The sequence below is a fragment of the Eschscholzia californica genome, unplaced genomic scaffold (assembly GCF_041429995.1).
Source record: "Eschscholzia californica isolate CP2 unplaced genomic scaffold, dmEscCali1.0.p SCAF_6, whole genome shotgun sequence".
Lineage (NCBI taxonomy): Eukaryota > Viridiplantae > Streptophyta > Magnoliopsida > Ranunculales > Papaveraceae > Eschscholzia > Eschscholzia californica.
The window spans coordinates 18865288-18874817 of NW_028238483.1; the positions used below are offsets into that span (position 1 = coordinate 18865288).

Below are 9530 nucleotides of genomic sequence, written 5' to 3' on the forward strand. Positions count from 1 at the left end.
GACATATAAATTTCCCAAATTTAGTTTGCAAAACGCGGTTTCTTTGAAGAATTCAGAAAAGTCTCTAGAGAATAAAGTCTTAGGTCAAGGGGACATATTTATTTTGAGTTCAAAAATTGACTAAGTATTATTTTGCCTCCGCCCCCTAATTTTCATCTTCCCCTCTCATCCCCCACCACAACTTCTGACCACCACTGATAATTCTCTCTCTCTCTCTCGGGCTCGTAGTTTCTCACACAGTTTTTTCTTTTTATCTCTCACACACACATAGTTTCGACGAAGGAAAGTATACCTTTCGCCGAATTCTCCTTCGTCTGAGACAAAAAAACACCTCGAAAAGGGTTTCAGATTCATGGAATGTCGGCTACGAAACCCTCTAGGAAGGAGAGAGATGAAGAATAGAGGACAAGAAATAAAAAATTAATTTTTAGACTCTGAGTGAATATGGCCGGTCAAAGCTAGTTGACCAAAATCTTTATCGCCCTAAAATATTCTAAAGCATTAGCCGTGCAAAATGAAGTACATCCTTAGCAGGTCAGAAAACACTTGGTCAATTAGAATAAGATGATGTGCTCTAATTCTATTTCTGGGTGAGAACATCTCTCATCTCTATTTATCTATATAGAAACAACCCTAAAAACTATTGCAAATTTCTATTTGCAAATTATTAAAAGTCTACCTGTATTAAAGTTATTGAACTCTATTTTCTTTGAGTCCGGGTCGAATATGTATTTGCAATGAATATTTTTATTATATTAATAGAAACAACCCTAAACTATTGCAAACAGAATCTAAATACACCACCAAACCCCTTCCATCCCCAACAAAAACATGAATCAAGAATAGGAAAAGCACAGGAAGATATAAAACTAAATAAGATTCAAGGATGGTTCAGTTCCAACCAGATACAAAGCAAACCCTACTTTTTCTTAATCCTGCTAAATTATATGATTCTGATAATAACATTTAATTTACCACAGGAATTTTGCAGTTCCATTTCTAAAGGAGGAACACAGAAACCCCTCCAACCCTAACTAGAAAAACTCTACCTAAAATTTTTGAGAACTAGTCAGATTTTTCATATTTCATCACCTCTGTGGTTGATCTGACCCTGAAGCTCCTCCTCCTCCTACATTTGTTGATGAAGACGGCATACCCGAAGTTGAACCATTCTCAACAGGAGGTGGTACGCCCCATTTCCCTTCTTTCTCGCTCGGCTCGAATACATGGACTCCACCATCCGTCAATCCCAATGCAAACTGATTCGGTTCTAATGGATGTGCTGCTACCACTAGTGGATATACTGTAGAACTGTCATAACCATAAGCAAAACAAATATTAAATGAATTAGTACTTGCTTCTTTTTTGCTTCTCTGTGACAAAAAATATGATCCAGGCCACACATTATGACTCCACGCACAGTTAGTTATCGAGTGGTTGCTCAAGGAAGCTCATTGGTACCATGAGGTCTGACACTGACTTGGTCAGAGATATGGTTCTCAGCCTAACTTTGTGAGTGAAGTAGCTTTGCGAGCATAAAATACCTGACGTTGGCTGGAAGATAGGCAGCTGGATTGATCCGACATCTTAGTCGCAGGTTTGCAGCACCGAAGATGCATATGCTTGCATCCGCAAAGGAGGCATATACTAACTGGCTGTCACATGAAAATGTTGCATGGGAGATTGGTGCAGAATTTTCTCGCGGAACCCACTGTCCAAATACAAAAACATCGTCGAAGAACAAAGAAAATGAATCAGTGAAAAACAACCTGTAATAAACTTTACGAGCTTGCAAATGTAAGTACCTGTTTCACACAATCGAGTTTAGTAGTTTCATATATGGCAAGCTGGGTCTCATGTACAGCTAGGAAGTGTATCTGATCTTGGTGAAACTGCACTCGCGTATCTGACATGGCTGTTGTTGGCCTCCCAGATGGAATCTGCAAGAATCGACTTTTCTGTTTTTCCCATCCATCTGAGCTCCACACGAAAATCTACAGAAAGATGAGGTCAAACATATATAAGTCGCAAAACTAAGGCCAATATGCAAGATCTAAAATAAGCATGTGGATTCATATGAATTGATGGACGAACTCTTTCATTGTTACTAACCTGGGCATCTGCTCCAGATGATACGAGTACATTCAGTACATGAGAGAAGGCAAGACCGGTAATTCTTTTAGAGTGACCTTTAAGCTTGCTTTTAACCTGCATAAATAATATATTTTTATCGAGGACCCTATTTCGTTGCTTACAGACTTCTCTCTCTCCCAATATGTAAGTAGTACCATACCTCGTCTATCCGCACGTTGTAAATTTGTATTGTCGAGTCATCCATGCCGATTGCAATTATGTTATTATCTTGAGGGTGAAAAGCAAGAAATGTTGCCGAAGGTGGTGGAGGCATGAAAGTCGTCATTGTCTACATTTTCCCAGTGGAGATTGATATTAGACAATCTAAGCCAAGAAGAACGTAAAATCCACCAAAAAAAAAACTGAGTTCTAGAGTAAGAACCTTAAACGTCATCATGTTGAATAACGATATTTTTCCTCCTGATGCCGACATCACATAAGAATCGTTCTTTGATAAAGCAAAGCATGAAACAGGCTCTTCTGTGTTAGCATCGGCTATGTCATTAGTCATCAGTATGCCACTTGTAGGTTGCCATAGTTGAGGGGGGACATTTGTTGTTGCCTAAAACAAATTAAAGCATTGTATATCGTAATCAGTGTCCATTTCCCTAGTCTAATGAGAGCAGCTCCATGAGGAATAGAAAGCTCATCTAGTATACGATCGTTTTACCTTGCCGGTAGAATTTCGGTCATTTCGCTGCCATTTCCATAGAAGATGAGTGGCATTTGATGCTAATGCTAGAATTGCTCCACCGGAATTAGTATAGATCAACCTCGATATCTGCAGCTATCGGATATAAAGGATATCAAAATTTTGCAAGATCAAATAATATTAGGTATAAATTCACCAATCAACTGAAGACATACACAAACTTGTATCTGTCAAGAATTGTTTGCCAAATAAAATCAGAGGTCCAGAACATATGGAATTGAAGAGTGTTTGTGTTCTTTTGGATTGAAGAACACGTCAATTCCCTATATTTTGGTCATAACAGATGCAGATCTACCCAAAACTTTCCATTGGGATACAAACAATTATTTCTAGAGAAGTCAAGCACAAATAACCGTTTAATATGCATACGACTTATAAATGAATACTACCATGTAATAGCTGACAAAACCAAATTCATCACTACAAATATTCAATCGACAAAACTAAAGCGGTAAGCTGAGGCGCCAAATGGGCTGAAATGAAAATAGTGAACTAGTTTTAAGAAGTTGCAGCACTTGACTCATTGTGACAAAATTTAAGCGTAAAACTTGTAGCATGAACGCTCGAGGTCTTCGGCCAGAGGTCAGAAATAATAAGAGTATGAGTTGGTTCAACATACGCGTAGCATATATTGAGAGACGTCAACATGTTATATTACTCGGGAAAAATACAAATTGGTCAACAAGTAAAATTACAAAACTACAAGTGCCCAATAAGTATTCAAATGCAAAGATTTAGCAAGTTATCTGGGAAAATACCTTGTTTGTTCTCATATTATCAGGGAGCCGTAACGATCTGCAATCTGCCGGTTCACTTATCTCTGTAAGTTTCCAAATCTTTGACTTGTCATTGGCTTCTTCTGGTATTCTAGGTTTAACATCACTGGAGTTTCTATTGTCCCCATTCTAGCAAAGGAAAAACATAAGCGTCCTTCAGAACAATTCTAACATAAAATAATTTATGTTTAATGATATTATGACTAAATGAGCAAGGTCTAAATAGGGCATTTTATAGACAATATGCAGAGGAAGAGAAAAAAAGAGAGAAAGAATTGCCACAAACCATTCCAGTAATAGCCACCACAGAGGCAACTCTATCTGCAAGTCCAGCACTAGTGGCAGCAACACCAGCTGAGATTGGACTTATCGCAGGCTGCAAAGAACAGCAAGTATTAGGGGAAGCCACTTCCTAGAAACGGTCTTCTAGCAATAAAACGTTGAATACGCAAACCTTTGGTACAGTCTCAGATGCAACTCTTGGGCCATCAAAAGAGCGATTTTCAAATGTCCGCAGCAACCGCAGACCATCAGTAGTTCCCAAGATTTTTATTGAATTATCATTTGCAGAAACAGCTAACAAAGTACCCTCTTTGTTAAAGCGGATCCGCGGGCTTGCCTTAAAAACGCAAAAAGGAGAACATTGAAGCTTAGAACAGAACTTTTCACTGAGACAAGTGATCACAACTTTAATTAGAATAACACTTTAAGAACTTACTGGTAAACCCCCATCAGCATCTATAGTTGTTAAGAGGTTAATACTGTCCATATCCCAAACTTTGATCACAAATTCGTCACCAGCGGCTAAAAACCGGTTCTTAGTAGTATCAAATTGCACAACACCCGAAGAACGTTTTCTGAATCCTTGGTAGGTCCGCTTTACAGCACCTTCACTTTCATTCCATTCAACAATGTAGGACTCTCCTTCTTTACTTGTCCCACAAGAAAAGAGCCTAAAACATCAAAGATGGCATAATAAGATTAGACCACTTCAAATATAGGAAGAGTTTGTCAATGTAAATTCTGATAAATCAACCTTGAACCATCAGCACTGTATGCCATTGTTGTGCACCAGTGACCAGGAGCATCATAATCAACCCTAGATCCCAAATTGTCATATAGCCATGCTTTTATCTTTCCATCTACCGCTGTTGAGAATATAAACTGAAATAAACAGCATAGGTAGCACAATAAGACCATAAAAAATTGCAGGGCAGTCAACACTGCGGGAGCATACAAAAGATGAAGTGAACTCGAAGTACAATATCGAAACACGAACATGTTCACATCTATATCCTTACCTGAATGTTCTCCTTGTAATGTGGGCAGACTGAATATACAGGGGCTTCGTGACCTTCAAAAGTGTACTGTTTGGTGCCAGTAGCAGCATCCCACACCTAAACGAACCACAATGTTAAACTAAGACTGAAAAGATGACAATACCTCCATCCTTACATTGCAAAAAACCAACCTTAATGGTCTTGTCATCACCACAGGTCACAACAGATAGTTGTTTGTTGGGGTGAGAAAATGCAAGATCATTGACACCACCAACATGTGCATCAATCTAGAAAGAAAAGGTGACGTTGGAATTAGGACCATATAACAGCAAACATGTACATAAAAGGAAATAGTACATTCAATTCATACAAAACTGTATGATATAATCAATATGAGTTAATTAGAAAACGTACCTCCAAGTGTTGTCGGACATCATCCCCTCCATGATAAGAGTATATCTGCACAATGTGCCTAGAATATGCCACTCCTGCTCAATTGTAACATATCAAATTAATGAATAATTGGGTACATCAAAAATAAAATACTGGCAGTCGCAGTTACTTACCAAATAATGTACCATCGGGGCTCCAAATAATACGGTTCACAGATACAGTGGGATCCTTAGCTGGAGCTGCCTAAATTTCATTAAATTATATTTTAGTTTTGCCTTAACTAATGGCATTATTAAATTAAAAAACTCATTTCTGCTTGAAGACGAATGAACGAAATAGAGAATTCAAAGCTGATCCTACTTTTGTCGAAGTATAACCCTTGGTGAGGAAGGGAATATACCTGCAGTGGCATTGAACAAGCTCCAAGATCCAAAACCTTAAAGTTCTTCGCAAACAATCTCTCTCGAGAACCAACTTCCCACAATGCAATGTCCCCAACATTGGTACCAACTGGAGCATTAATAGATATTAGTCAACTAAAAATTAGAGAGTAATAGTAAATTAAAGTTTATCACACCGAAACACTGAAAGCTGCAGAAAGGCACATAGAGGGTAAGAGAAACTAACCCAAAAGTAGAGTCTGCTGAATAGGATGAAAATCCATGCTCAAGGGAGATGAGCCCTGACTAAATGTCCTTGCAACAGTCTTGGGTAAATCATCTGGTGTGTTGAAAGCTTGACTATGACTCTGACCCATATAGGATACAGGTAAAATATTAGCAGGAAGATTTACCTACACCAGTACAGGAAATAAACAAACAGCAAATATCAGAAAACAAAAGCAAAGAAAAAAAGGATTCAAGAGTCCATATCCCAGGACTAAAGAAATAGTAAAAAAAAAATCATGAGTGGTTTATGATGGCTCAGTTACCTCATCGGAAATTCCGAGCGGCCTTATTCTTTTCGGTACATGGTCAGAATCACCAGATGGGTAATCTACTGAATGGTTATTCGTTGGTGGAGTCCTAGGGTGCTTCAGCATTGAAGCTGTCACAAGACATTTAAATTTGTAAATACATGAGAACTTTTAATTGTATCACCATGGACCAAAAATTGACGCCCTGGTCGAAACGTAATAAGAACTAAAGAAAGTAAGAAGTTATAAGTAGTACCAGGGTTTGCTGGACCAGCAAGTGCAATGCCCCCTCCAGGAACAGCTGGATGAGCAACAGTAGATGGATTGGACATCCAACCAGCAAGAGGAGTTGGAACTGGTGCTGGGGTAGGTTGAAAAGGCTGGCCAAAATAATTAACCCATAGTAAGAGATAGACATGTATCAAATGAAAGCAATTCTATGACCAAATAGCCAGCTCAATTGCGTACCCCATGTGCCCCCAATGGAGGAAACCCCCCAGCTTTAGGTAGGGATCCTAGCAGAGGATTGTTTCCAGGTGATGGAGCAAGAGCGCCATTGGATTGCCCACAAGTGTGATCAACAAACAGAGTCTTTATATCAGGATTAGGCCTCGGGTTTTTACAGAGCTGATGCTGCCAATTCAAGCTGCCATAATAAACAGAAATATCTATGTCACAATTGAGCCATTAATTATATGCATAAGGTTTAGTGAAGACATCTGAGGATAGCCCGGGTCAATTGCTCAGATATAACCACAAATTTCTTTACCATAACACCATACTGCAATAAAAGCGATTCAAGCGGCCAGAAATTATTTCGGAGAATTTAATAATATGCATACGGTTTAATAAAGTCAAGTGCTAAAGGTGGCAAACAAGGGTAGGTTCCAAAATATAAAACGGAGTTCATTAGCCATGTGCAATGAGGTCCATGAGGCTACAACAGGAAAGCAATTCAAGCTACTCACAAGCTTATATAGCCCTGTAAACTACTTTGGCAGTGAAGAAAGCACAAGTAATGTCTAATTGAGCTTAATAGAACATGAAGCTTTCAAGTCAGAGAGAAGTTCATTTCCCAAATATATTGGAGATTTTATTGCGCAAGTGTGGTGTTCAATAATACGATCTAATACTTCTATCTTACAAAATTCAACGGTGAATTTGACACTAAATCCCATTCGAGGAAGAATATGCGCCTTTTTCGTGCAACATGATTTGCGATTAGAAACTGCCATACAGAAGTTATTGCGAAAAACCAATTCACAGTTCTAACCATGTAGGTTTTATGCTTTAGACATGTCTAGAATTAATCTAATTTGAAAAATGAGCACAATCAAGGAACCTACATACTGATTGAAGTCTAAAACATTTTTAATGGAATAAAATATCACCAGTTGGTAAGTCATGAAGCAACATAAAAAGAATACCTTTGGTTAATGAGGGTTCGAAGCCTTGAGTTCTTGAGGTTAGGAAACTGCAATTTATCACGGAATAGAGGGTTTGCTTCGATCAGTTTTTTCAGCTCAATTAACATAATTGCTCTTGCAGCTTTTGTATCCCCATACTTGGAGAGTTGCTCATTTTCCCTATAATTTCAGAGAAATGTGAGCACATCAAATTCTAGGGTTCCCTTTCAGAAATTAAGGAACAACAACTTCTCACATGACTACGAAACATTACCTGAAATTATCTAATGTAAGGAGTTGAGTTATCTCCTTAAACAACTCCTCATTAAATGAGGCAAACACTTTGAGATCCTTAACCAAAATATCGACACCCTTAGTCCGATCATGCCTACAAAATCAAACTCGCATTAAGAGAAATGTAGAAAGAAAAATCAAAAATCAAAAATTGACAAGACAAAAATGGAAAATGACTTACTTATCCAATGCCTCTAGATACTTTTGTTTCCTGATTTCAAAGAATATCTTCATTGAATAGCGATTGTCGTCAACTTTTGTAAAACCGGATAGGTATCTTTCAACCTCATCCCAATTACCATTGTGAACTTCATCTTCAAAGTACTTCATATTGAAGAAGAATCCTGACTCTTGCTCAAGTCTAATAATAGGGTTGACAAGTAAGATCACAAAAATCATTTTGAAGAAACAAAAACAACAAAAAATAAAACCTCCCCACAACAATTTTAGTAAGTTCCTTACCTGTGAACAGTCTCTTTAAACTTCTCCTCATCAAGGAACTGTAAGATCAGGAAAACAAGCTCTCTACTGAGAGATGACATGGTCACAACGTCTCTATCTCTCTAAACCTTCAAATGAAACAAAATAAGAGTAGATCTTCAGCATAAAACATAATAACAATCTTATTTAACGATCTCTCTGATAAATATAAGCACAAATTGTTCAAAAATGAGACAAAAAAAACAAGGGTTCAACTCAAATCTCTGTAACAAACAAAAACCCCTAAAATTCCCATGAAGATCACAACATAAAATTGAAAATCAGGCAAGAACAAAACCAAAAACCCATGAAACTAAACCATAAAAATTAGGGCTTTCAACAATCAAAAATACCAAAACAACTTAAACCAAACACATAATCAAACAAAATAAGAAATAAATAACTAAAAATGAAAAAAAAAATGAAGATTTCTAGAAAAGCGAGATGAAGATAATAAAGTAAAAAAAAGCAGAAACTTTCAAACATTTCTGCAGAGATTGAGAGTGGGTAGTGAAGAACTAACCTCTTAAAACCCAAATCGATCGAGCAGAAAAAACAGGAGAAGAAGAAGAGATCAAAAACTCCAACTTTCTCTCTCTCTCTCTCTCTCTCTAGATTTTCTCTCTCTAACTTTCTCTTCCTCTTTTCGAGAGAAGAAGAAGAAGAAAAATATGCTGCGAGTGAAGGAAGAAGAGATTGGATTTATAAGAAGAGGTGATAGGAAGAGGCGACAGGACCAATGATAAGTTAGTTTACTTATCATTAATATTGAAATTCACTTATCAATTAGGGATAAGCAATTTTGATAAGCACAGTTTGAGGTGGGTCCCACATGAGCAGACTGAGTTGAGTCGACTTTATCGACGCGGAATCCCTAGAGGACAGTTGTCTTGATCTTCATAAAGGAGAGTGAGAAATTCAAGAGAAAATGAAATTATCGTTAAATTTATCGTATCGTTTAAGAAAAAGTTAAAAAATGGAGTTCTTATCTTCTTAAGTTTACTTTTGGAGCCTAGTTTAGGTTATAAATTACAAGGTGTGTCACTAGTTAAATTGATGTTATTACGGGGTAATGATATTTTGCTCCCTCATACTTTAGCTAATCAACTAAAGAACTGTTTAAATTATTTCACTTTTAGA

General features: G+C 37.4%; 1 protein-coding gene across 2 annotated transcripts; it reads right to left on the reverse strand.

Annotated features, from left to right (window-relative positions):
* Positions 1 to 731: 731 nt before the first annotated feature.
* Positions 732 to 9159, reverse strand: LOC147532200 (protein TOPLESS-like). Of its 2 annotated transcripts, none has more exons than XM_086649545.1 (26): positions 8914 to 9159; positions 8373 to 8479; positions 8092 to 8271; positions 7891 to 8004; positions 7638 to 7796; positions 6679 to 6856; positions 6467 to 6590; positions 6226 to 6341; positions 5922 to 6087; positions 5695 to 5804; positions 5468 to 5537; positions 5316 to 5389; positions 5093 to 5188; positions 4923 to 5018; positions 4658 to 4785; positions 4340 to 4574; positions 4076 to 4240; positions 3908 to 3997; positions 3604 to 3750; positions 2804 to 2920; positions 2516 to 2695; positions 2294 to 2422; positions 2113 to 2208; positions 1806 to 1994; positions 1545 to 1711; positions 732 to 1311 (listed from the first exon to the last, which is right to left on the reverse strand). In XM_086649545.1, the coding sequence occupies exons 2-26, from the start codon at positions 8450 to 8452 to the stop codon at positions 1089 to 1091; spliced, it is 3429 nt and encodes a 1142-aa protein (XP_086505671.1). In that variant the 5' UTR covers positions 8453 to 8479; positions 8914 to 9159; the 3' UTR covers positions 732 to 1088. The 2 variants fall into 2 exon arrangements, with proteins under 2 accessions (XP_086505671.1, XP_086505672.1); XM_086649546.1 differs by having other exon boundaries at positions 2804 to 2914; positions 8914 to 9106.
* Between the last annotated feature and the right edge of the window lie 371 nt (positions 9160 to 9530).